We start from the raw sequence: 27,914 nt of genomic DNA on the forward strand, positions 1-27,914 counted from the left end.
ACTTTGATACCTTATCTGAGAGATTTAAAACCTTTTCTTTTCTTGCTTGTTTTTCTTTCTTAGAATCGCCACTTTACTTTATGTTAAGTCTTCAATTAATCTCTCAAATCTTTATCTTAATTTGCTTCGATCTCTTGATTTTGTTGACTTGTGTATCTTATAATTTTCCACCCTAGCCCTAATAAAATGCTAAACACTTGTTAGGGTGTGGTGCATAATTTAGAAACTTATTGCTAACAAACTTTAAAATAATAATAGTAAATGCAAAAATTACCGTGCTGAACAATATACTAGATTGGCTCTTGGCATTTCCGACAAAATTAAATTCCTAGTGCACTTTAGCATCCAAATAAGAGTCTCGGTGCTGCCATCTAGTGTAGCAGAAATTAGACGTCCAAATTAACATGGCCAACGGTATCTCACCCATTGTGGTGGTCCTGAAAGAGTGGATACCACATCTGGAGAACACACTCGGTCTGCTCATGTGTGCGCACTTGTGCAGCTCATTGGGAAAAAAGACGATATACTAGTACACTGTTAGAATTTTCATTCAAAAATTACGGTTAAATAACCGGCAGTGGTCTTTCCATCCGATTAACTCCAACGTTTATGGTTTGAAACATTTTCTTTCACCTTTACCGTTTGGAAACCGTTTACAACTGGTACAGCTAAAAAGCCGTGAATACAAAGCTGTGCAGTTTTGTAACCATTTACAACTAGCATAGTTTCTAAACCGTACATATAAAACTTAAACATACATTGTAGCTTTGTGGGTAGAGCACCCATTTATACGTGAATAATAGTTTCGTATTCTAAGAGTCCAGGGTCACCAATTGAAGAGTGCAAGATACTGATAATTCTTCATGTATTTAAAGAATAGAAGAAATATGGTGCTGTCAACACTGGGTACTCCTGTTGAGTGGTTCTGAGATTAACCAATTAGCTCTCTCAGCTGCAGTTTGTATACAGCTGCTCGGAAGAAAACAGATCCATAAATTGGTTCTAATTGGTACGAATAGAATTCCGATTGCTAAACCGTTCTAGGTAAAAACAATAAATAGCGTTTTTTGTCACTTTTAACAGCTTGAACATCCTCTTTTTATGGTTATTTGACTGTTGTGGCTCAATATGATTAAATAACAGTTAAATAAATACCTATTTATCTATTTTTACCCGGACATTTCTAACAGTGTAAAGTAATAAAACTCAACTAAGTTTTTTTTTTATTTATCATTATTATTGAGTAAATTAATAACAAATAAAATAATAAAATTTTGATATGAAATTATTAAATAATCATTGAATAAAAAAGTAACACACAATATTTTTTGTTCGTACTGTTTTATTTTGAAAAATATAAAAATATTTAATTTCAATTTTGTTTGAAATTTTGCACTTAATACATAAACACATAAGGATTCATTTAATATTTTTATTGCAAAGCTCATTTTTTTAAATAAATAATTGTTTGCAAAATATTTAAGAACTGCTGAGCTGTTGAGTTTTTATTTTTTATGGCTTTGTAATGCAAAACCATCTCTGTAACTGATAAAGGAAAGCCTATCATATTCAATATTTTACTAAATAATGAAGTTACAAAAAGACTTTCATAATCATTTTTATTTCGAAAAATGTTACCTTCATTTATCTACGATTCTCTGAACTTCGTGTTTACTCTTTCGGCTTTGTACTTACGACATATGTTTTTGACAAAATGCTATTTGTTCTGTTTGTAAACCCTTCTATTCATCTTCGAAATTCTTATCATTCGTCGTAACAAAAATGCAACAAAAGCATCATTTTTATTTTCACTATTTTTGTGATTGAAAACTAAACTTTTACAAGTAGATTTTTAGGTTATCTGTAAGAAATAATAATAACGTGAATTTCTAATCTCCAAGTAATAACTTGTTTCCATCAATAATCATCTTAAAATTTAATAATAATTAAAAAATTTGAAGCACTTAATCACCGAAAAAAAGAAATTTTGTTCATAAAATTTAGTCAAAATTTCAAATATGATGAGGTAAAACTGGGAGAGATAGTGCGGTCGAAGAGATAGCTATTATGGTTGCACAAGCATTTATTTCTAGGATTTGATCATAATAAGAGGAAAAGAAAGCAAGACCGGGATGCTAATTTACAATCCAACGGCATTTAACAACTCGCTCTCTTTTTTGGAGATTTTTTTCTTGGCTGTAGCTGGTCTCAATTGCATTGCAATTTTTTTTTTTTTTTAAATGTGTTAAATAACAAAAGTATTCCCGCAACAGCCTATTGCGGGTCAGATGGGTCATGGAGGATAAAACTTTCGTGACCAACGGCTTGATTGCGGCAATGTGGTCAGCACTGTGCATCAAGCATTTTCACTTGAAATCCAAGCTAGTAACCATTGATCTGAAGCTGGGTGAGCTTCACCCCGCCACTGAGGATCGAACCCCAGCTCTTCACAATGATAGGCCCGTGTCTTAAGCACCACGCCATCACGTTGTTTAATACCTGAATTAAAATAAAGTCAAAAATCATGTTTTCTTTTATTGTCAAAAATACCAAACAAGAGAGCTGGTCGCTAAAAACCACTGTATTGGAAAATCGCGTCCGAATTTCTTTTTGGAGAAACTAAGTCTAACCAGTGAATATTTTATATTACTATTTAGGAACTTGGAAACAATTAAGGAAATGATCAGGAATACAATATTATTTATTAATTCCTTTATTCTAGAAACATTTTGCTGTAGTTGATTGGTTTATCGGAGAAAATTGTGTTTTTCAAATTTAAAATGTTTCATCAATAAATAACGGGGCAGAGGCAATGACCTACAGTATTTGAAGACCGAAACAAAAATCACAATGTCTTGGTAAAGTTTCGCGTGATGTTACCCTATAGCACGGGAATGCTATATAAATCACAACTAAAGCAATGAAGAAATTTCTGTAGAAATGGGTAGTCCTGAGCCACCCACTACATAGTTCAGATCTGTCCCCTTGTGAGTGCAACTTCTTCTATGAGTTCAAAAAAGCATTGTGGGGTCATGGTATGATCCGAACAGAAAACCAATTGCATTTTGCGACTACTGTCACAATGGGATAACAGTTTCAGACGAAACTTTTGATAACTTTAAATAAACTGTATGAACAGCTGAGTCGTTATTTATCGGCTGTACAACTTAAATTCAATATTTGCGTCATCATGTCTAAAATAACGAAACCGAATGCTTCTTAAAGAGAAACAAATTTAAATCCAATTAATAAAATTTCAGTTTACAATCTGAAATAACCAAACATTAATAAAAAACGATTTTCAAAAACAATAGTTTGCAATATTAGAGAAATAAAATCTTCATTTTTCTAAGCTCAACTAATTATCAGCAAAGATAAGCTTTAACCCAAGATTTAAAAAGAAAATCTCTGGTTTATTAAACTCCCAGCAACCCCAATATAAATTCAATATCTTTTTTAAGCAATTCAACCACAAACTTTTCATGATGAACAAAAGTTTAATTGTTTAAGAGTTCGTAAAGCCTTTTCTCTCTTTTAAAGCAAATCAAAATACTCTTTTGTTCCTAGTAGAAACTACAAATGATTTGCAAATTTCAAAGAAAGAAAAATTTCATTACTTATAGTTTACTAACATAACATTGATTTTTAATATGCAAAATTCATCGATTTTGTCATCTAGGGAAAAGTTACTAAATTTGAGTTAAGTTAAATGAACCAATTTAGTTAATCGCTGCAAAAGTTTCCATTTTTGCTTTTTTAATAACACTGATAGACAAAATTTTGTTTTTTGTTTTTCAAATAATTGCCAAAGGAAGAGTTTTTTTATTTTGAAATAAAAAATTTAATAGTTCCTACTATTATAAAAGGACTATGTTAATCGTACAAAGCTGCAAAATTTTCAGGGAGAAAGTCCAAATGCAAATCTGTAAAATGGCGGGTCATGTTACCTTCCAGAGCTTTAAAATATTAAAGGAGTTTAGAAATAAGGGCTCCATAGTTTTCAGCTTATCTAGCGCCAAAACATTTGGATGGTTATTCACAATAAAAACGAACAAACATTCATTACTTTTTTATTTTTTTTATAAAAGTTAGAAACACAGAAAGTCTAGGCCCTGACTTTTACTGTCATATTAGACTTAGCCTAGATAAGTGCATGAGAAACCACATTATTTTCCACTGCCACAATAACACAATGAGAAACCACAGTAATTTATATACATAAACCACAGTAATTTATATACATAAACCACAGTAATTTATATACATAAACCACAGTAATTTATATACATAAACCACAACAAAATCATTGCCGACCAGTGTAGTTCACGTTAATGATGCGTATATTCATAAATATTTATCCTGTCACTAAACAACTAAATAATATTGTCGGCAAAAACTCTCTTGCTTTAAATTCATAATTTACAGAATATGAGTGCAAAATTTAAAGTATTACAATAAATTATTATATGCTAAAAGCTCCTTAATTTTTTCACTCGTACCATTCCAACACCTTATATCTTCATTTATTTTTATTAGTCCAATATTTTTTATATTGTTCGTTTCATAATATTTTTAACCTAAGCCCTAACAGAAATCTAAACACATGTACAAATCTTTCTTATTTGTGCGAGTGTTTGAGTGAAAACTCATACTAATATGTCTTCTTTAGCAATTGTTGTCAAATTATTGTCAATTAACAAAAATATCTTACAGCCTCACATTTAATTGGAAATATTTAATTAAGGTATTCTACTGCATACGATGCATTTCCTTTTAAAACAGCCTTAATTAAAATTTTAATTAACACAAAAACTATAAATTCTTAACGTCACGCTAACAACTCTGCAACAGATGGCAATGCATAAATATCAAAATAATTTTTTCTCCGATCAATAATATGGTTACCTGTGTTTTGAACCGTAATCTTTTGTAAATTTCAAATATACAATTAAGTAGAATTAAATATATTGTTCAACATTGATTTTTTTTTAAAATTCAGACATTCTTATTTAAAGCATGACAAAAATAATAAATTCACACTTATGTCTTAGCATTTATTTTAAAACACGGCTAACATTTTTTAAAATCTGTATACCAAGTTTCGAAGAATTCGATAATAAACTCTAGTTGTAATGTGTGTAAGCGTAAAGGGATTTTCTCAAAACCGAGGTTCTTTTGAAAATTCATGTAAAGTATGTAATTGCCAAAAAAAATTTTAAAACAAGTAATTTTATATGAATAAAATAATTAGAAATCGTAACACTTATTCTCAATTCAAAGATATATAGAAAGCTACTGGACAAGAGTTGAAATATATTTTTTAAAAAATCAAAAATTTCGTCAAAATTATCTTTTTTCACAAAGTCTGATACTTTATTTCATTTAATGACATATTTTACTCCACTGGATTTTGGTTTGAAATCATACGGAATTAAAATCTCAAAATGGGAAATTTTTTTCTTTATTTTAAGTCATAAGTGAAACTTTACGACATTAACATCCTAGTAATTGTGATGACACATTTATTTACCTAAATTTGAACAACCGATTTATTCAGTGTTCTTAATAGTATCTCATGAAGATCTCAATTTAATAAAAGATTTCCTCATCGTCTCAAGGTTATATTTCAAAAATAATTAATTTAATTCTAATATATATAACTGTTTACATAAAGATCATTACTTTATTTGCGTTTTTAAGAGACATTCAGAAATTTCATTTCAATATATTATTTGTAAGAAGCTTATAAATTTAAGTTAGTGACAAGAGTTAGATGTTTAAAAGCCAGAGGCCTCGAAAATAATTGATACAAAATAGCGAAAGCTAACGTGATTAGCTTGTTATTCAGCTTGCCCCTTGAGTTTAAATTTGCACTTAAGGATATATTGTGAACCATTTCTCACATTGGTGATAAAATATTAGCTATTCAGGAAGTTTAATTTGTTGATAAAGTACTTATGGAAAAGTATTGGATTTAGGCAAGTGAAATGATTGCAAATAAAATATTTGAAGAAACAAAAGGATATAGATTTTTTGTTATTCATATAATTTTTATGTTATTCTTTTCACGTGCTATTTATCAAAGAATATTAACTTATAGACGCATTAATTTGACGAAAGTACGGATAACGCAACTTGTAATATAAAATACGTTTGCGACGCTTACTGCGTTGCTTAATTTTTTATGGTGTGATGTAATTAGGTAAAAAGAATGGGAATTATTTGTAAGAAGCTTATAAATTTAAGTTAGTGACAAGAGTTAGATGTTTAAAAGTCAGAGGCCTCGAAAATAATTGATACAAAATAGCGAAAGCTAACGTGATTAGCTTGTTATTCAGCTTGCCCCTTGAGTTTAAATTTGCACTTAAGGATATATTGTGAACCATTTCTCACATTGGTGATAAAATATTAGCTATTCAGGAAGTTTAATTTGTTGATAAAGTACTTATGGAAAAGTATTGGATTTAGGCAAGTGAAATGATTGCAAATAAAATATTTGAAGAAACAAAAGGATATAGATTTTTTGTTATTCATATAATTTTTATGTTATTCTTTTCACGTGCTATTTATCAAAGAATATTAACTTATAGACACATTAATTTGACGAAAGTACGGATAACGCAACTTGTAATATAAAATACGTTTGTGACGCTTACTGCGTTGCTTAATTTTTATGGTGTGATGTAATTAGGTAAAAAGAATGGGAGAGGTCCGAAAAAAACAATGATTTTACTTCAAAATGCACACTAGTAAATATTTAGCAATTAATCGAAATATCATTTTTTCGTGGCTTGCGATGTCATAAATGTTGTTTGGCTTAACGGCAATACATATAAATATAACAAACTGATATATTATATTTAATAAAACTAATTATTTTTACGAGCATGCACAAAGTTTTGTATGATAAAGTGCATATTAGTATAAAATGCACGGTTCTCCTTTGAATGTTTGCTTTGAAACTTATTATTCATAAATTAAGAATAGTGTCACTTAGCTGAAATATATGTTCAAAATAAAAAAAAAACTAACATGACATAACATAAAATTCGTTTATGAAACAAAAGAAAAAGGACAAAAGCGATGGTGTGCACACAGTAGTAAATTAGTTACTCATAAAACAACGACTCTCTAGAGCAATTAGAAGAGTAACTTAATAGTATGTTGTTACGGTTAGTAAGATGTGTATTTTTCATGCGCTGCAGCACAATCCATGCAACATTTAGGTATGCTAAGTATCAAATTATCGTGATGATCTTGGGGAAAATTACACCTCTCAGCATCATCCAATGTCCTCCAAAGTTACGATATACACGTAGGAAGTGGTTGACGAGCTCCATGTCGTCATCCGAGAATGTTCTACACATGCTCTTTCGGATTCAAGTCAGGCGAGAATACTGTTCATTCCAAATGGGCTCAGATTCAAGGCGCTCGTTAGCGATGGTGAGGACATCCATAAGCATAAACTCTGCGCCCATGGCAACCATAAACAAAGGTACATGCTGTTCTAGAATGATATCCTGATAAATTTGGCCCTTCATGGTTCTAATTTGAACTCGTAGATATGTTCTGGAATCCAGAATAATTCCACCCAAACGAGAAGTCCTGTACCACCATAACAGCGGTGTCCAATGAAGTTATCTTGATGGTAACCGGGGACGGGCTCAGATTCAATGCGCTCGTTAGCGATGGTGAGGACATCCATAAGCATAAACTCTGCGCCCATGGCAACCATAAACAAAGGTACATGCTGTTCTAGAATGATATCCTGATAAATTTGGCCTTTCGTGGTTCTAATTTGAACTCGTAGATATGTTCTGGAATCCAGAATAACACCACCCAAACGAGAAGTCCTGTACCACCATAACAGCGGTGTCCAATGAAGTTATCTTGATGGTAACCGGACGGGCTCAGATTCAATGCGCTCGTTAGCGATGGTGAGGACATCCATAAGCATAAACTCTGCGCCCATGGCAACCATAAACGGAGGTACATGCTGTTCTAGAATAATATCCTGATAAATTTGGCCTTTCGTGGTTCTAATTTGAACTCGTAGATATGTTCTGGAATCCAGAATAACTCCACCCAAACGAGAAGTTCTGTACCACCATAACAACGGTGTCCAATGAAGTTGTCTTGGTGGCAACCGGACCCTGATGATCTCCAAATTAATAATGAATACCTGAACTCATCCGAAAACATCCCACTCACCCAATGTGTAGTGGGTGTCTAGATTACATGCTCTCTGCTGTGCTATGCTGACCGATTATTTTCAGCATTTCTGCAAAAGTTTTGTTTGTTGGTGTTGCATAAGTTTACAAAATGTGATTCTTGGTAGACAAATCTTCCAAGAATTACATTATTACTTCATATTAGCTGTGCTGTTTTATACCTCTTATTTATTTTATTCTTTTTTTTAAAATTAGGGTGGTCTTGGAATGAAGAAAGAACGCTGTTTGTTCTTATTCTCAGACATGCTGCTTATCACAAGCATTAAGAAGAAAGGTGCAATCAGGAAATCTTCCGTAGCTGTGTAAGTGAGAAAAAAAATACCTTTAAATAAATATGAATTTAAAGGGCAATGAAAACTCATTTTTTGGGAATAATATAAGAATAATGTATATGCACTGGAGCTATCTTTAACGTCTGATAGGTTTGAACTTTCTCCCATCGTGTCTAAGAGGCTTGGAATTTATTCAAAATAAATATCACTGTAGGTTTTAGAGTCTGAAAAGTTTAAGCATGGTTAGGTGCAGTGTGAAGTTCGGGTGTTTACAATGATCATCTTACTCTCTGATCTTAAGTAAAATGCGCAATGTGGCCAAATTATTTTTGAATCATCGCTAAATAGACTGACCTGACGATTTCTTCGAGTTGTAGACTGGACTTTTTCTCAAAAATATGAAACGGGGTAACAGATTTTATTATTTTTCATTTGAATTAAAATAATGATGACCATCATGACTTTTAAATTATTCACTGGTTCATATTAATGGCCTAATAATTTTTTTCTAATATTTTTAAGTTCTGGTGAACTTTTAAACATATTCGTTTACTTAATTGTTTTTTGGATACTTCTGTAAAAATTGTGCAGGACTAGGTAGTCAACACTGTATAAAGATGAATCGCAGTCCTTCGCTTATAACCCAATAGTTTTATATTCGATGTTAACCATCAAAAATAATAAATAACTAAACTACCTGTTAAATTAAAAATGAAGACAACGTTTAACAGTTAATTTTTTATAATACGAAATATTTATAGAGAGGGATGGAAATGCCCTTTGTAAAAGTTGGCAAGCAATTTTCTTTTGGTACACTGTAGAAGCTGTGATGTAATATCTTTGAATTCGGTATTCTTGAATTCGGTATTGAAGAACTCAAACAATTGTGTGGAAGAACACTTTAACACCAAGCTACGCGCATGTGCACTCTTCAAATATTATTTTCACTTCCAACAACGACAATGTTAGCGTATTTCGAATATCGTCAATAGGCATGTAGCGTATCTACCACTACAAAATTACAACTACAATTCACTAGTATATAAGACATGTTAACTCGACTCTATGTCGGGGTACCTTTTCATAGATGACGGTTGACATGGTCTATAACTGCTCACCCCACATTGGTGACCCGGACGTGATATTCACAAGCACTATTTACATCTCTCATTGCCGATTGCATCATGTTAAAATTTAAGTTCATTATTCTTGATCAGAATCCCCATCACTTGAGTAGACTTGAGTATGAGATTCGGGTGATGATGAGTGAATGGTGGGTCTACGGACTAGACCTCGATACAATCCGAGCCATTCTTCAATCATTTGTGCCACAAGATAAGGTCGTTTAAGTATTTTTTGCTGTGCCACTAGGATGCCACCTTCAGTCACACAACAATCCAACCATTGCTTCATTATTTCTTCCTCTCTGCCCAACTCCTCCTGTGTTAAGAAGTGCACAGGCAGCCTCTGATGATCAACAGTCATTAAGGGTAAAAATATGACCCTCAGATCATCTCCCGAGCGTGTGTTAGCTCCAGCGCCAAGGACATCTTCGGTTTCCGGCTCAAGAGACACCAATGCAGTGAAGTGACCTCTGGTGTAACCGAGAGCAATCGGTGATTTCCAACAGAATGTTGGCTCCCACAACAATGGTAAGTATATACCTTCAAACCTAGCATAACCGAGGGCCTCTCCTCTAAAGCTCTTTACATATTTAACACCATAAACGATGATTGGACGACGCAATATATGAGCCAAGGTGAAGATGTGCATTTGTTCGAGAGCGGAGCCCGGTTGAGAAGCGAGGGACAGCAGCATCGCCCAATCTTCCTGCCACTGAGTCTCGTCCAACGAAAACTGTAAGAGATTCGCCTGCAATGTCTCAGCTTCTTTCCAACGTGGATACAGAACGGCTGCTGCTTCACATAAACTTTCCCCCAAGGCACGCCTGAGTGTATTATCACGATCGAAAACTCCCCACGTAGCTTGAAGTAGTAGATAAGATGAGACTGAGTAGCAACTGCGTGAGGAGGTGGATAATGATGCAGTCACAAGTAGCAAGTCAACTGTTCAATGTGGACCATCCAACGAAGTAGGCGTTACTGCCGATGTAGGCGTATCCAGATCAAAGTGGGCGTTTTTGCCAAGGTAGGCGTGTTCACATCACGTCCGAAGGTCACCAATGAGGTAAGCGAAGATAGCTCCTTTGAGATACTAATATTTTATTTACATTTATATACAAGTTGGTTTGAATTACAAGAACATCATCACGGCAAGTGATGGGAGAAATTACTGACAGGCTGTCATGTGCGTGCTGGTATTTATACAATTCTAATATGATGACGTCAGAACTCTTATTTCAGTTCACTTCAAAAATAAGTAAAAACACAATTGATTAAAGACAAACAGATAACAATATGAAATAAACTTGATTTTACGATGTGCGGCGAACCTATCACCACAGGCAGTTTACGTTTGAATAAGAAATAGAGGGAATATTTTATTGTATTGTATTCACGCTGCTCCACATCTACGGAAACAATAGATCGCCGATACGACACAGATATGTATGTTTTTATTAAACAATAAAAATAATTATATTTTAGTTTCTTAATTATCTGGCAACTGTATACAATAATTTTATAATATTTATTTTCTATTCCCTTCTGTTTTATTTAGCCTAATTTAAATTCATCTTAATATTCTCTTTGCGTATGTAATTATGCGTATGTTGGATTTACAAACTTATTTTATTTTAAGAATGAGAGCGTGTGTACAGTGAGCCAAAAAAAAGGGTCTACCCTGAATAACTTTTGATCTGATGATCGGATCTACACGTTCTGGAACTCAATCTGAATGGCTCATGGGGTTAACCTCAAATATGCTAATTAATAAATGCAGACGATATTTCAAGTTACGAAATCAGACACAAAAACTTACTTACTCTGAATAAGTCTACCTTCTTTTCGCCTGGTTCGGATTTCTGACCCCAAAAATATAAGGGGTAACCGTAATCTTGGAAATATGGTCCCCATAAGCTGGGCGCAGACTTTATAGGCCCTCGAACAAAATTTATGATGGGTCCTTTCTTCAAGAAAAAAATTTGCATATTCGTATAGTAGGATTTATGAAAAAACTTTACTTAAAATTGTAGCTTTCATACTTTCGAATTCTCTGCAATCTTTTTTTAGAAAATTAATTAGAAACTTAAAATTTTTTAAGGAGTTTAAATCGGGCCTTTTGTTTCCCCTCCCACTTGAGTACGGCCTTGCTTATGTGTTATTATATCTTACTTTAATTGGACTCTTTGATGTTACTAAACCCCAAAAATAGTGATAACTACTTCTTATCAAAAGTAAGAAATAGCCGGGATAGCCTGGTCGGTAGGGAGCTTGGCCCATGTCCGAGAGTTCGTGGGTTCGCCTCCACCGGCCGAAGACTCTCCGTGCAGTAAATGGTGACTGATGCACGTTATAATCTGTCGAATCGCAAAATTTCTCCATGTTCCCATAACAAATCAATACCTCTTGGGGTACTGGATTGGAAATCGATCATTCTCTGATTCAGGTCGAAATTGCGATCTGTGGATGAATGAATGGATGTATGAATGGGTCCGCCCTATAAACGGGTGTGACGTATGGTGTGGCAGAAGTCTAATTCTTGGCCATAGATGGCACCACTGGAAAACAAGAACAATCGCACCCCCTCTGCCTAGGCAGGCATACGTCAACAACTACAACATCAAAAGTAAGAAGCATTTCTTTCCTTTGGTGTTTCCCTGTACTACTTTTGATGTTAAATACATTTAAATAATTTTATGTTGCAAAATCAATTTAAATATTATTACAAAATTTATATTACTGCACTAACCATCATTTGTTTTTAGGAATGCTGCAGCACTATATCACTCTCTCGATACAAATAAATACAAACTGCTCTTAAAAGCTTCTTTGCAGGACGTTGAACTGTTAAAAAGTATGTATACAATGTCTTTTCAAAATCTGAATAGAAAATGTTCAAAAATGATAAATAAATACAGAAATAAATTTTTTAATTCAATTTATTAACTTTCTTCAAGCAGATGATGTTGAAGAACCTTGCGTCAGAAAATATCTTAAGGAAATATCAACTTTGGAAAGTGACGTCACATCACTGGAAAAAATTAACGAAATAATCGGCACCCTCAGTTTCAAAGCTCAAGTACGTAGACATTAATGTCCATATACATAGAATGTGTTTTTAATAATAATTTTTTCATGATGTTTTTCATGCTTAAAATCGATGCAAAATGATTCCTTGTTATATAACATGCATACATTTCTACATATTTAAGTAATGATATTTAATAAAAACTCAAAAATAAATGCATTTTTGTTTTTTAAAAATGCTATTTTTCACTAAAATAAGAAGACGGAAATAGGAATTCTTTATTTTTCCTGCAAATGAAGAATCCTTGTGATATATCCATGAATATAAAAGAAATCCTGATTATTACAAATAAAAATCCTGTTTTAGTAAATTAGCAAACTTTAAAGGTTATTGAAACTTAAGATAATAAGAAATAAGAAATAGTAAAATATAATTAAATTCAAAAACTGCGTTTTCAAGAAGATTGAAAAGAAGAAAATATAGTACCTCTTAATATGGAACAATATTATAATGTGTTTTGACTCTAAAATACAGGTGCCCTTTATTCAGTGAATATCATACCTGCCAACTCTTCCGGATTTTCCGGAAGATTTTATTTTCATATTTATAGTGGTAGCAATACTCAGGTTATTCCAATTAACTTTTTGAATTATAATGATAATTATAAATGAGTCTGACCACCACTAGATATAAATAATTACAATAAATATATGAAAGCATAATAATCCCTGCTCAAGCGAATTCTAACAGGATAAAAATATAAATATATTTTTGAATCAAATTGATTTTCGTTTATTGTTTTATAACCACTCTGAAAATCCATTCTCGGAAGGAGTGAAAGTTGGCAGGTATGGAATATACATATTAATTTTATTATAAAATATTAATTGTATCGGAAATTCAAATTCGTATATTTCATTTAACTTTTTTATACAGTCTTCTAAATGTTCAAAAATCTACTAATGTTTCTTTACCGCAGAGCTTAAAATTGCTTAACCAAATGTTTGATGCTTTGACCTGTAGTTTCTGACTTTCCAACTTTTTAATTGCCTTTTTTGAAGTTTTTTTTTCCTATTACAGGAATATTCTTTGTTCTTTTGCAACAAAACCGATTGAACATTACCGTATCATTTTATAAATTTGAACATTTTGGAATGTTCAATCAAATTAGTAATACTTATTTTTTTTTACTTACTTCGTTTTTGTTTATTTCAAATTTCTATCATAAATCTCCCAAATTAAATTTCTCAGTTTCAACTGATTCACTAGCATCAACTTTTAATACTGATCTTTATATCTTGGAAGCTATAATGAGCAGCATGCAGAAAGAACAAACAAGCGCAAAGCTATATTTCTCAAGAAAACTTCTCAATCTTAGCAAGAATTAAAAATGATAAAAAAGAATCTCTTCGAATAAGAAGAGAAATAACTTTTCCTTCCTACAATGAAATGTTCTTTTGAATTTGAAACCCATTACTACCACGATTTATTCCAGTTATTTGTTTATTTATTTCTAATTAATTGCCATTCCTCACAATGCCATCAAGACAGTTTCAAGATAGTAAGACGTCATCGCACTTCAACTATCCTTCTACTCTCAAAAATTCTACGAATATGAAATTTCTTCTGATTATACATATTGCATGCGGAATTTCTTTCCGTTCCCTCGAAAAAAAATTTCTTCTTCGAAAAGGGATTACATGAAAAACGAAATCCTTTAAATTACATTTTGAATTACCACTTTATGTTAATTTTGCGTCGATTAATTTATCTCAGAAAGTGGTCGAAGTTTCAATTGAAATTTAAGTTTTGTTTACACCATTAAAAAAGTAAATTTCATCATCACTTTCACGATAGTTCAATACGTCTGGTTCAGGACTGCAATTGAATTTTAAGCGTTCTAGTTTGTAGAGAAATAATTGAAATGTTAATAGAAACATTCAATTTGGCGTAAATTTTGTGAAATAGTCTACTTTATGCTGATAAGAAAAGTTTGAAAAATACATTGTCATCAGATACAGAACTATAAATGAGATTCTAGGGGTTAGGAGTATTTTATTGAAGATAAATTCCATTTGACAATAAAATGATATTAAATCATAATGTAGCAATCAAAAAACAGTGAAACTTGCATTAAATTCACGCTCGAGGCTTCATTAGAGAACTGAGTAGCCTGTCTAATCAAAAAGTGTCAGAAATTTTAATTACAAGACTCCAGTATCACAAAAGAGAGTTAATAAAAACGAAGATAAAACTTACTCACCAATCTTAATATTAAGGAAATAAAGTTAGCATTTCGTTTTAATGAAAAACAGATTTTCGAAAATTTACGACTTGATTTAACTTTTTAATTTCAATATTTTAAAGTGCAAACTCAATCAATGTTTAAAATAACATCATAGCAAAAAGTATAAAAACGTCAACAACAAAAAATTAGAAACCGGTATTACATATCTTGATATTTTTAATTATTTTCTCTAAAATAAGGGCACTTAAGTTCTTGAAAAAAATGGATTAAGTGGGGTTTTTTTTGTCTTTTTTTTCATAATGTTCTGTGTTTTCAGCACAAAGTAAAATTTTTAAATAAAAAAGATAAATTCTTTTTATGCCATTTCTCGCAAATAAAATGTTTCGAGCATAGTAGTTTTTATTAAATTTGCTTCATTAATTTTTCAATTAGCACTCAAAATAAGCAACAATTAACTTAGACTAGAAAGTACCCGTTCTTCTTACGGGGTGAAGAAAACATAAATAACCAATAGACTGATATTAATCAACACTATAAAACCATGCACTAGAATGAAACACATATACTGACACAGTTAATTAAGCTAAAAAAAATATTTTTTTTAATTCTTATATTTCATTAACCTTCCCGGTGGCTTTACGTCATCAGATTAAGCTACACACGTTCTTAGAAACTCCTACCAAACTAAAAACTAATTGCATTCTGCAGGATAAGGCATAATGCTATTGCTCGAGGTCAACTCCTGATGGTCAAAAATTGTCTATTGACGATGGTCTGGGGAACATCCCTGAAGATGATCCGAAGGCATACCATCGCAATTTTGATCCTCTGCAGAGGGGGTGGCTCCCCTGCTCTGGTAGCAGGACAACCTGCGAGGGAAGTCGAGCACATTACGGTAGAACAGTTTAATGAGGACCGATAAGGCGCACCCTTGATCCCTGCACAGGCGGATCAAAATGGTCACCCACCTGTTTACTGACCGCAGCCAGTGATGCTTGACTTCAGTGTTCTACTGGGAACCGTTTCTTTACGGTCAATCCACTGCGAGACGTAAACATGCATGAACTTTCATGTTTATGAAAGCTCCTTCGCTTGATGTTCCAATTCTTTGTTGCCAACGCGAAAAAGAAATTTCAACATTTCTTTGTCACCGTGTAAGAGAAATATATATTTTGGAAGAAACATGTTTTAAAAGCGTAAGTGTCAATAAAAGAAACACGTGGTCTTATATAATTCTGTGACGTCATTACCATAGGCCACCAAACTATTAACGTCATTTTACTAATGATAACCTAACACGTGCGGTAAAACTAATTTTTGGTTGATTAGAGCTGCAAGCTGGCAAATCACTTATATTACAAAATATTTATCAAATCCTACGGAAGATTCTCTTTTTTTTTGGTATGTAGTGAGCAAAATGGTTATCCGAGGAAGTTTTAAAGTAAATAGTTCAATCCGTCGTGTCTCTGAACGTATATAGGTTACGATGAAACACCGAAATCTGGAGAATGTCGACATTCACCGGTGAATGTCAACATTCACGTAGTCGCTTGGTGTATGTCCGAAATATTTGCTAAATACCCTTATTTCTGAATCTCACCGGTGAATGTCAACAATCACATAGTCGCTTTGGTGAATGTCCGAAATATTTGTTATATCCAATTTTATATTAATTTATTCGTTAATATTATTATATTTATTTCATATATTTATATTTATTCTATATTTTAATACTTACTGACGATAGATTAGAAGAAACATCAGTGTTTGGAGTATCGGGCAAATATATACCGGGCAATGGCACTTGACCTTGAAAAAAATCAGAGTAGGGTATACCGGGCAAATGCATACCGGGCAGTGGCACTTAACCTTAAAAAAACATCAGTGTAGGGTATACCGGGAGCGTATTGACAAAACATACCGTAGATTGTAAAGGGGTTGGCGAAAATATCTATCGGCGTTGAAGGAGCGTCTCGCAAATCGCCAAACAGCTGTGTGCTTATGTTTTTGTTTTGTTTTCAGTATCACGTATCTATCATTCACCAAGTTATATATGGGTGTCACATTTCAGAGTTTCAAATAAGCTGATCTTCATTAGATTCTTCTGCATTAAATGAAATATAAAGCGTATTTTTTTGTTATAGCTCCGACATAATCGTTTGTATTTGTTAACATAATTGTGTTTATTAGCGTTTTTTAGAAGATCGTAATAAAACTAAGATAAAAAAAATTATATATTATTACCTCCATAGCCCCCTTCTGTATTTTCATAACTTTCATTAAATGTATGCGCGTATTTCGAGTAGTGAACTTTTTTACCTACTCATCCACTTATTAAAATTAATAATTTCACAATAACCTCTAATCCTTAATAATGAAATGATTATTACAATAAAGTTTGTTTACTTAAAAGATTAAAAAAAAAATTATTGTTCAGCAGTGACTTTGTTACTAATTCTATATTCATTAATTAAACTTAATGGTTCTGCTCGATAACCATTTACAATTTTTTTAAAATTTTATTTAATTTTCAGTTATTATGGAATTCCTTAAATATTTTTCGACGTAGAGGTTATTTAGCAATAATGCGAAAAGCTGAAATTTATAAATGTATAATATTTATAAATGTTTAAGAGAATTATTAGCAGCTATTTTGTACTAATTTTTTTAGTTGAAATGTTCATTATACACAGTTTTATAAAAATAATCGTAAACGATGGATACATTGACATTTTAAAATGCTAGTAGAATTCAATAATCATTTCATTTTATAACTGTAAAACGGTAGATAAGTAACTTCGTTATCAAGTTTTACATGATACGAGAATATTATGCTATTATTGCTTTATAATGAAAGAACAACATTTTAAGTTCTAAACTTTTTGTGGAAAAGAAAGAAAAAAAACGAAATTTTTTTCCTGTCATCGGTGTTAGCGATTAGAGAGTGTTTTATCGCATAAATGTTAAGTCAGTACCGTTCCATTTTAAATAAAAATGCATTTTGTTCCGGAAAAAAAATTACTTGAATTTGTCAATAGAAATTCCCTAATTATTGTAGCAAGAACTTTTAAATTTCTAATCAAACTTTCCTCTATTATAATTTTGTGCAAATAATTATTATTAATAATATAAATGACTATTAAAAGGAATTAATTGAGAATGTTCAATTTTAATAAATTAACTGTTTACGCAATCAGATTAATAACTTTTTTCATAATTTACAAATGGAGAAAAAGTCTTTTACAGTTTAAAAGTGAAAAGAAAAATAAAGTTGAGATTAAATTTATAAAGTAAGCATAACTCGAAGGAGGTTGAAGTAAGGGCATTAGACGAAGTGATTGTGTTTTTTTTTTAAATATTATTTAGAAAGAATTTTTCTAAAAGTATTTCTTTTAAAGTTTTTATCAAACTTTTTTTTTATTTATCTATAGTTATTGAAAGTTAAGTTGATGATTTTTAAGTTGAAATGAATGCCGCCCTGCTTTGCATATTTCAAATATTATTTCTAAAGAAATGTATAACTTAACGTTAAACACCCAGGACCTTACAATTGTAAATCAAACAATCACTACATTTATTTATTAAAAAACATTCTTATGACCTGATAATAAATTGATCTAAATCTTAAATGTGAGTTTTATAACATGTAATTTATTTAAACTCAGCACATACATCTAACCTCTGTTGTCGCCAATGTCTCAATTTTAAAATATAGTTTTTCTTTTATAAATTTTCTGATATTTTCATATAAAGGATAGTATTAAGTTCGAGAATTAAAAATTTGTGCCCAAAAAGTTGCTAAAAATTATAATTATTATTAATATATGACAACAGGAAGTTTTTAATTGAAGGTTGAAATTTTTTTAATTATGTTATTTTTTAATTATGTTATTTTTCAATTATATTTTTAATTACCAAACTCATATAACAGTATTTAGGAATCTATAAGTTTATGTTACGTATGATAGTTGCATTATAACCTGTACGCAATGCGTGTAAATAAAATATATTTTTAAAATTGTGCATTTTCTATTAATTGCATTTATTATTCTTATATTGAAAAGGTATCAAGTTATCTATGACCTCCATAATGAATGAAGTATTTACCGACTTTTATATATATTAAGGAATTGAATCAATTTTTCACAAAGTTTAAAATCTCATCTCATTCCAAAAAAAAGTTATTTCATAAAATTATGCAAAAAAGTAATTTAATACATATTTTTTTTATAATGAATGCTTCTAGTAATGAAACAAACGCTTTCAAACTTTATTTTAAAAATGTTGATTATTCGTTTACAAGAAACTATTACTTTAAAGCGTGATAACATTTTTGAATACTCTATTTTTTTTCCTAGTAAATAATATGTCTTTGTTAATTTCTAAAGAAATAATCTTTATAAAAAAGCTTACATTATTCTTTTATAAAGAATATTGATTTCATAGAAAATATCACTAAAATAAAACAGGTTATGTTTTCTTACAATAAAAGTTAAATAGAATTAATTCTTCAAAATAGCGTTTCAATAAAACATAGAATTAAAATGTTACGTTATTTTTTGTGATTGGTTCATTAATAAATTATTTTTATTTCTTCGCAAACACAATTCTTGTAAAAAAAATTAAAAAATTTAATCTGTTTTATCAAAAAACTAGATCGTTTTATAAAATATAAATTATAGCGCTTAATAAAATATGAATACAGTGTATTTGTAAAGTGATCCTGACAATAAAAAGGTGTTATTTTCTTTTTTATTTTCTCTGCTAAAAGGAATTAATGAGTTATTTTTATTCATAACGGCTAGTCGAGGAGAAGAAGAAAATATCGAATTACACTGCTTAGGTTAATGTAATTTCGTTCTCCCACCACATTTACGCGTAATCCATCGCCAACTCCACCTGCAATCGCCACGTTTACAATCTACGGTATGTTTTGTCAATACGCATACCGGGAAAATGTATACCGGGCAGCGGCACTTAACCTTAAAAAAACATCAGTGTAGGGTTAAAATATCGAATAAATGTAATTATATCCACGAATAAATTCATATCAAATCGAATGTAAAAAATATATATTGGACATTCACCAAAGCATATCTGTGATTGTCGACATACACCGGTGAGGGTCCGAATGTACAAGAATGTAATGAAATATTCGATCTTTCACCGACGTATTTGGTGTTAGTCGACATTCACCGGTGAAAGTCAACAACCACCGATTTCGGTCTTTCGCCGTGACATATACACCAAATTTTGTGAGGATCCGTTCAGAATTGCGGATTTGTATAAAGTACATACATACATATAAACTTTCTCCTTTATCTAACTAGATAGCTTCAAGGTGAATTGTTTCGAAAGAATTTTACACATCGTTGAACACAAAACTAGTAAATATTATTAAAATTTTTCCGTAAAAGTAAGATAACTTTTTTTACTGATGGAAAAATTCGCTCTAACAAAATTACACCTACTCATCTGTTCATAAAATGGAAAACAAGTTTTTATAAACTCGTAAAAAAATATAGACTTTATTCCGCATTTTCAAACCTTTATGAAATAAATAATAAATTGAGAAAAAATATTTTTTTTACTGTTGAACACTTATTTATTTTTATTAATAATATTTTTTATTTATCTAAGAAAATTTTAATAAATAGTAGAAATAATTTCGAAACTATATGGATATTGTTATTTTTACAAAGGTATCTCCTTAAGTACTTCTGAAAAGCTTATTTTAAAAGTATTGTCTTATCATGATTGTAATTATTGCATTGACTTTAAACAAACAAATGTGTAAATAAATTTACATTCAATTAATTACTCGTACAGATTTTATTTTGTTGGACTTTACATTTTTAAAAATATTATTAATTTTCAATTTATACTTTTCATTTATTAATTAAGTGGGAATTTCAAACATCACTAAATAAACGAAAAAAAATTTCGACATAATATATCAAATTCTTCAAATATTTTCTAGATTTTAATACGGTCTAATTAACTGATTTGAGACTCTCAAAAAGGTAAAGAAATTAATTCTAATCTATTTTTTTTCTTCAGAATTTGGAGGTAGCAGTTAAAGATTATCTATCAAATTTAAGTTACCAACTGGTAGAAAAACGTGAATCAGGATCTCAACTCATGAGTGTTGAACTCGAAATCCGGATCAAGTAAGTTTTTAGTTCGAATACTTTTTTGGAATACATTCTCTTAAGTATCTGTTTATCATTTCAAAAAAATACATATTTTGTTTATATTTCACTAGTCCAGATTCAATGCAAGAAAAATACTATTTTATTCCTTAAGTTACTATTTAAAAAAAAAATTGCTGATGCTGAAGGAATAAAAAAAAGCTCAAAGGGTTGTTTCTTTATTATAATGTAATTCTATATGTTTTAATAAGCTACATTTTAAGATAAACTTCTTTTAACGGTATCTAAATTTTTAACCGTTTTACAACCATTATTTTTGATGCAAATTATCATCAAAAGTTACTTGTGTATGTGTAATAAGTATTGTGTTATAAATAATATTATGTAATAAATGATATTCTGTAATAAATATTATTTCTTACACAACAATATTATTGTGTATTTAATAATATTAATTAATTATTGTGTAATAAATAATATTAATTATTGCGTAATAAATTACAGTTAAAGATATTCCTTAAATGATTAAGAGATTCGATCAGCTACATAGAGGCACAAATTGTATTTAAGATATCAACCTGTTTCGTAAACGAAAATATTAAACTATGGTTGTGCATTTACCAAATTTGTAATAACAATAATACAATTTTAACTATACATTTTATTTTAAACGATGATTGTTAAGCAAAATTATTTATGTTTACTAATAGATCTTTATAGAATTAACGAGGAAATGGAATGCGTGAAGGAGAAACACAAGAGTAAACAAGTAGAGTTCTTTTTAGTACATATACTTTAAACGAATAATTTAAAATTTCGCAGAAAAAACTATTTTATACCAAGAACCAACAATTATTTCGAATTGTCATGGTTGATGAGAGTGGACAGGGGCTTATCCCCCAACATTGTTATAAATTTCTTGAAAAAAATTTTTTAATAACAATTTATTTAAATTGTTATTTCACCATATTCGAACAAAACCGTCAAATAACCATAAATGAGACGGTATTCAACTGTTAAGTGTGAGAAAAACCTTTTTTTAACTGCTTTCACCTAATACAGTTAAGCAACCAGAATTTTATCGTGCTAACTAGGCCCACCTAATGAAGCAACTTGGCTCCTTGCAGCTGGGTACATGTTATAGCCGAGAGGACTAACCTAGAAATCTCATGGCACGCGGAACGGGGGTCCGAATCCTTCGCTGAAACCACACTATTTCCGCCGTTTCCTTCAGCACATGAAAAGTTTCCAGTATCCTGCACGCGGTAATTTGTGACTCTGAATAATTAGAAGGCGTTAAGCTTATTCACACATGGATGGTAGCACCTTAAAGCTGCTTAATACAAAAAAAATCTAGTATTTCCCATCTGTTACAATGTATGAAAATACCAGATAAAAAAACTAAACCACACTCCATGGTTCATTTGATAAAACACAACTGTACCACAGCCTAACTCCAATGACTATTACCTAAGAAAAGCCCAGCTCCAATGTCCAGTTAAATTTCTTTTTTACTGTTTTGAAACCATGCTAGTTGTAAATGATCAAAAAATTAGTAAAGCAAAAAATGTTCTTTACTGTAATCTTTACGTTTAATTGGAAGGAAAGACTGCTCTTGGTTACTTTACCTTAATTTTAGAGGAAAAAAAATTCTAACACTGTCGTATCTATATGTTTACTAAACAAGTTGATGCTTTTTAACTACTTTTAAGAAAAGAGAACAATGATGAATGCGAAGCAATTACGGTGTTGATGAGCGAAGCAAACAAGGGTGGATCCTTCTAATTTGAAAATGATACAGTTTACCTGTCGACTTTAATGCACATTATCACTTACATACTTTAAAAGCTAGCTCTTAACTTCCATTAGAAGTCTTAGCACTCAAGTGTTTAAAACTACCTTAAAAGTTTATTCGAGATACAAAATATTTAAAAAAATAAACCTTTTCCACTTGTTTCGCAGAAACTGGTGATCTTGAAAACGTACTGTATCCTAAAGGCTCGAGTTAAGAACTTCATTTTTTTTTCTTTTTGATTTTTAAACAATTTGAAGTGAAAGATGAAACCTTCTTATCAAAGAAACACAAAAATGTAAGATAAAATTATAAAAGATTATGGAATTTTAAAAAACAGGTTCTTAAAAGATAAGTGCCAGAAAAGAAATTCGAAGCAGTCAGTATTGTTGGAAAGTGTTCGGAAATATTTTCCTGATATTTTGATACTTTTCGCGTAGATAAAATAGAATAACTTAGTAACAGAAATAGCAAATCTCGTTCAATAAAAAAAATCATATTTGAAAGCTAAGCTCTTGAAAAAATTTAAAAATGAAACTATTTTCAAATTGTATAATTTTTATATTATTTATTTTATTAAACTACTTCGTAAGCATAGCGTTTACACAGTTAGAATTTCGTAAAAACAGAACGGAACAAGAAATGAAATCTATAAAGCGAGTGGCGAATTCAAATGCACTTGAATGCACCGGAATCTTTCAAGAATGATTTAAAATATTATTGTAATAAGATTGCCAGATTATTAAAAATATGAAAACAGAATCGCAAATGGAGTTAAAAGCGTAAATAGAGGGATTTTGTCTCATGCCGCTTTCTTACCGCAGCACTAAAGAGTGTAATACTAATTAGTTACCAAGGCTTGTCCTGAAAATAGAGGCGCACAAGGTAATCATATTATACTGAATCATTTAAGGAAGTTTATAATTAACAAGATTGATATTTAATTGCACAATTTCAATAATTTTTAAAAAAATAAAATTTATTTAAAAAGAGAGAGAGAGAGAACTTTATTGTTATATTTCAAATTGGCTACTTCGTCTCAGATCGGCTCGGTGCACTTGCAGTGAATCCCCTCCCATGTGGGTATTTATGGGAATGAGATTGCTGATCGGCTTGCCAAGGAAGGAAGTGAACTTGCTACTCCCCCTTCCTCTAAACTACTAGTGTCTGAGGTTCACTCACTGAAGTTAGCTAGGGTAAATTCAGCGTGGAAGCACCCACCAGATCATGATTGGTATGCCGCCAAATGCCCCGGATTATCCCTGCCGTGCTAGATTTGCTCAAACAGTTTTGTCAAGACTTAGGATCGGACATATAAAGTGTTTGACCTTCAGAGCGAAAGAAAAGATCTATGCCTATTGTCATTGCTCGGCCATTCCTTCTCCATCTCATCTTTTGGATTGCATTGGTGCCTCTGTGAAGCAACTGATGAGTGATGGAGCGACTGTCTATGACTTGCTGAAACGACATAATCTTCTGGACTTGGTCTAGGGCTCTAGACCAAGAGGATAAGCAACAACAACAACAACTTTATTTTCGATCGTCTAATCTTCATTCTAGTTTCATCATTCTAGTTTCATTCTAGTTAACTATCTCCCACAATGCACTATGATGAGGCTTCGAGTTGAGGGAACATTAGCGTCATATATTTGAAAATTCGCGTTCACAAATCACTGGATTTCGTCATTATTTCTAAGAGTATACTCAGTGAAAAAGAAATTTGTATTGAGTTACTCATCAAGTTCAAAAAAGCGAAATTAGACGAATAAGAAAACTTACAAATTTAAAACTATACGGAAGAAATTGCACAATATGTCGTTTTTTTTTCTTTTGCTATTATTATTTTTATTTCATTTGTATAAAATTTTCAAGTCTGCGAGATTGAATTGCTGAATTTACGACTGAAAACAAATTCTTTTATTTAAACTGCTAACATTAACAAAACCAATTACTTACTAATTGTAGATCCCAACTTAAATTCAATTTTAACGTAAGTTTTACCTTGCTTATGATAGAGAAGAATAAAAAAATTTCTTTCTTTCAAAACCTTAATACTCCCGGATACGTTTTATAATCTTTATACCAATGTTGTTTCATAAGTCAAATACATCTGGTTTAATTTTCCTGAACAGTTCTTTTTTATTTTACTTTTTAATGTTACTTCTAAATTCATGAAAGAAACATTTATTTCGTTACCATTATCTCCCCACAAAATCATTAAAATTATATGTGTTCTTATTTAAAATGGATTCTAATATTTATTTATTTAAAATTTTATTTCAAGCCATTAAGTGGCAACATTTCTCTTATCGCTTTGTATCTATTTTAGCTCGATTCCGATACACCAATTAAAATTCCGTTGAGATAGTGAAACAGCTTTCAAATTTTAACCAGCCCTCTGTAAGTGTTTATTCAAAATTCCACCAGTAACAGAGTATTAATTTCAAACTTACTAGATTAAAACCCTCCTTATAAATTAAAAGATGTTTACAACGTCCATTGAGTCGAATAACAATATCTTACTTGTATGCATCATCTATATTGCAATCTAATTTATTGTTAAATTTCTTAATTGTTTACTAAATTATAATTAATACTTTCTTCATCATTTATCCCATTCGTCACCCCAGTAATAATTTATATACCAACATATTTTCATTTATTTTTAAGGATCATTTTCTTCTACCAATACTTAAGAACATTAAACTATACTTTTTTTAATTCATATTAACTAATCAATTAACCAAAAAGAACATTTCTTTATAGCGTTAAACATGAAAGATAATTTAAACAGCTCAGATTGAAAGTGCAGAGTAATTGATATTGAGCATAAACGTGAAAAGTTATTGATATTGAGATGCAAACTCAAGAATGCATCTAATTCTCTGATTAAATTTATAATTTTACATTTTCAAACCTTTCAAAAGGAAGTTTGCTGCAAATTTTTAAACAATGTTAACTACTAATGCTTATAAAAAATATTTTAAATTTATAACCTTTACTTAAATTTAATCAGACAGCGGGAATTAAGCTCTTACATAGTTTATTTTATCCCAATAAAAATTAAAATTCAATATTTGAAATTTAAAACGCATTAATAATTTTCAGAAAAATTCATTAAGATCACTCTTTAGTTCGAATGATGTAATATTTATATTCCCTAATAAAAATAGTTTATTTTCCTTTTGCTTACTAATCTGTGCTGTGAATGAAATAATTGTATTATATAAATTCATTCTATCTTTTATATTAATGTAACTAGATAATTAAATACGCATCTCAAAATTTATTACTAATGATTTAAAAATATTTCTTTCATTTGAAATGTGCGCTTTTCTGCCATAGAAACATTGCATATATGTATCTGAAATATATTTTTGAAACGAATCAAAGAATATAAAAAAAAGTGTCTGATGTGATATAAATGTTTTATTGTCATTAAAATCATAGTATATTTAAACCAAAATTGACTCAATGAACATTTAAATTATTGAATAATTCTAAAATCTGTAAACCTTCTAATGCTGCAAAAATTTGTTTCAGAAATATAGGATCACAGTTTTGATAATATTTTTAGAAAAGCGGGAGTATTCGTACTTTAAAAAGGGAATAAAACGTTATAAAGACTATAAACACTATTTTTTCTAAAATTACAATTTTTTTAGAGAGATATTTCAGGAACGTAAATTTAACTTACTGTAAAAGACTATTACAATTATATATATAACAAAACATTGATGACATAAAAAGTTGACATCCTTCAAAAAGACTATCCATAGAGACTGAGTACCCCCAGATAGACGTAGATCGCAACATCAAAATCATTTAACACACTCCTTTCGTAATAATTTACCGAAGAATTCCATTATTTACAGAGTTAGTATCAAAAATTCAAATTGGTGGTGTCATAATTTATGTAGTCTATATTTGTGTATCATATTAGTCGTTATTTGATCAGCCGCCTAAAAAAATCAACCGCTTAAGGTACCTTATTGTTTTCAAATCTTATAGTGAACTACAGACCATAACGACTGCGAACTTTTTTTATTTTTAAAAAGTAATCTTGCTTTTTCATTTGTCAGCTCAGAGAAGGAATCAAGGTTAGCCAACCGCAGTGTAAATACGATTTACTAAAAATGTCCCCGCGAGCCACTAATAGCTTGTAATTGACGGTTAGACTATCTCTAGCCAAACTGATTTATCCCATGTACTATACATGCCGCCATTGTCACCTACCACGAATCTTTATAATAAACCAGTTCCACCCATAAATTCAATGGTGCATTTTTTATCAATATTTCCACAGTGTTATACATACCTAATCTTACATGTCCCTAATACCAACAACAATTTCAAGTACGCAACGCTTCTGTGCTAACTAGTTACTACTATGTTACTCACTGCAAGTTCGAATCACTGCTGTTGTATCGAATATTGATAGAAATTTACAAACATGGTAAAAAGAAAGTATTCTTAACACCACTTATTTGGCAATAACTGAGTCATGCTACATTGTTAAAAAGCATATGGAAAGACTGCCCGTAATGAAAGTCATTCAGGTTCTAAACTCTTTATTGTTCGGACTTTTTGATGGAAAGAGCCCTCCAATTGGTTAAGACGTTTCTAACACCGCTGGTGAAAAGATCGGGGGTCATGAGTTCGATCATGCCATCTGACTAAATAACCTGCATGTATACTCAGCAAGATGAATGTTAAATCTGTGTTGTAGGTGAAAATGTTCTCTTTAGTGATAACGTGAAAGTTTGGAGATAGGGATACCAGCCAGGGCGTTTTCCACGTCGTCTGACCAGGATCAAAAATACTGGGCGCTTCTATCATGGCCATTTAACGACAGAACCCTGATAAACTGGGTTAGCTGCTCGGCCATTAATGTCTGATGTGTGTTGAAAGGAAGATCTTGTTAAGCAGAAGCTGGTTAAGAGCAATTCTAGTGTATCAGATAATTAATAAATGCAATGAATATCACATATATCACAAAAAATTAGACTCCAATGCTAAATGTAGATTGAAAAACTAAACATTTTGGCGTATGGAAAATAATATTTGATT

The 27,914-nt window shown here is 30.8% G+C and overlaps 2 protein-coding genes across 5 annotated transcripts in view; one reads left to right on the forward strand and one right to left on the reverse strand.

Moving 5' to 3' along the window:
- Nucleotides 1-27,914, forward strand: part of LOC107455669 (rho guanine nucleotide exchange factor 17-like) — a 259,700-nt gene that overhangs the window by 195,068 nt on the left and 36,718 nt on the right. For 2 of the 4 annotated variants that reach the window (XM_087167607.1, XM_087167608.1), the window contains exons 8-11: nucleotides 8,427-8,533; nucleotides 12,390-12,478; nucleotides 12,582-12,703; nucleotides 20,961-21,070. In XM_087167607.1, coding sequence (XP_087023733.1) covers nucleotides 8,427-8,533; nucleotides 12,390-12,478; nucleotides 12,582-12,703; nucleotides 20,961-21,070 — 428 coding nt within the window. The remainder of the gene's footprint in view (nucleotides 1-8,426; nucleotides 8,534-12,389; nucleotides 12,479-12,581; nucleotides 12,704-20,960; nucleotides 21,071-27,914) is intronic. The other 2 variants (XM_043057607.3, XM_087167609.1) reach the window with 1 other exon arrangement.
- Nucleotides 9,638-10,810, reverse strand: LOC147806976 (ubiquitin thioesterase trabid-like). The gene is made up of 2 exons (XM_087168503.1): nucleotides 10,797-10,810; nucleotides 9,638-10,523 (listed from the first exon to the last, which is right to left on the reverse strand). Exons 1-2 carry the CDS (start codon nucleotides 10,808-10,810, stop codon nucleotides 9,707-9,709), a joined length of 831 nt encoding a protein of 276 aa, XP_087024629.1. The 3' UTR covers nucleotides 9,638-9,706.

This window comes from Parasteatoda tepidariorum, chromosome 7 (assembly GCF_982258835.1).
Source record: "Parasteatoda tepidariorum strain Cologne lab strain chromosome 7, Ptep-v5.0, whole genome shotgun sequence".
NCBI lineage: Eukaryota > Metazoa > Arthropoda > Arachnida > Araneae > Theridiidae > Parasteatoda > Parasteatoda tepidariorum.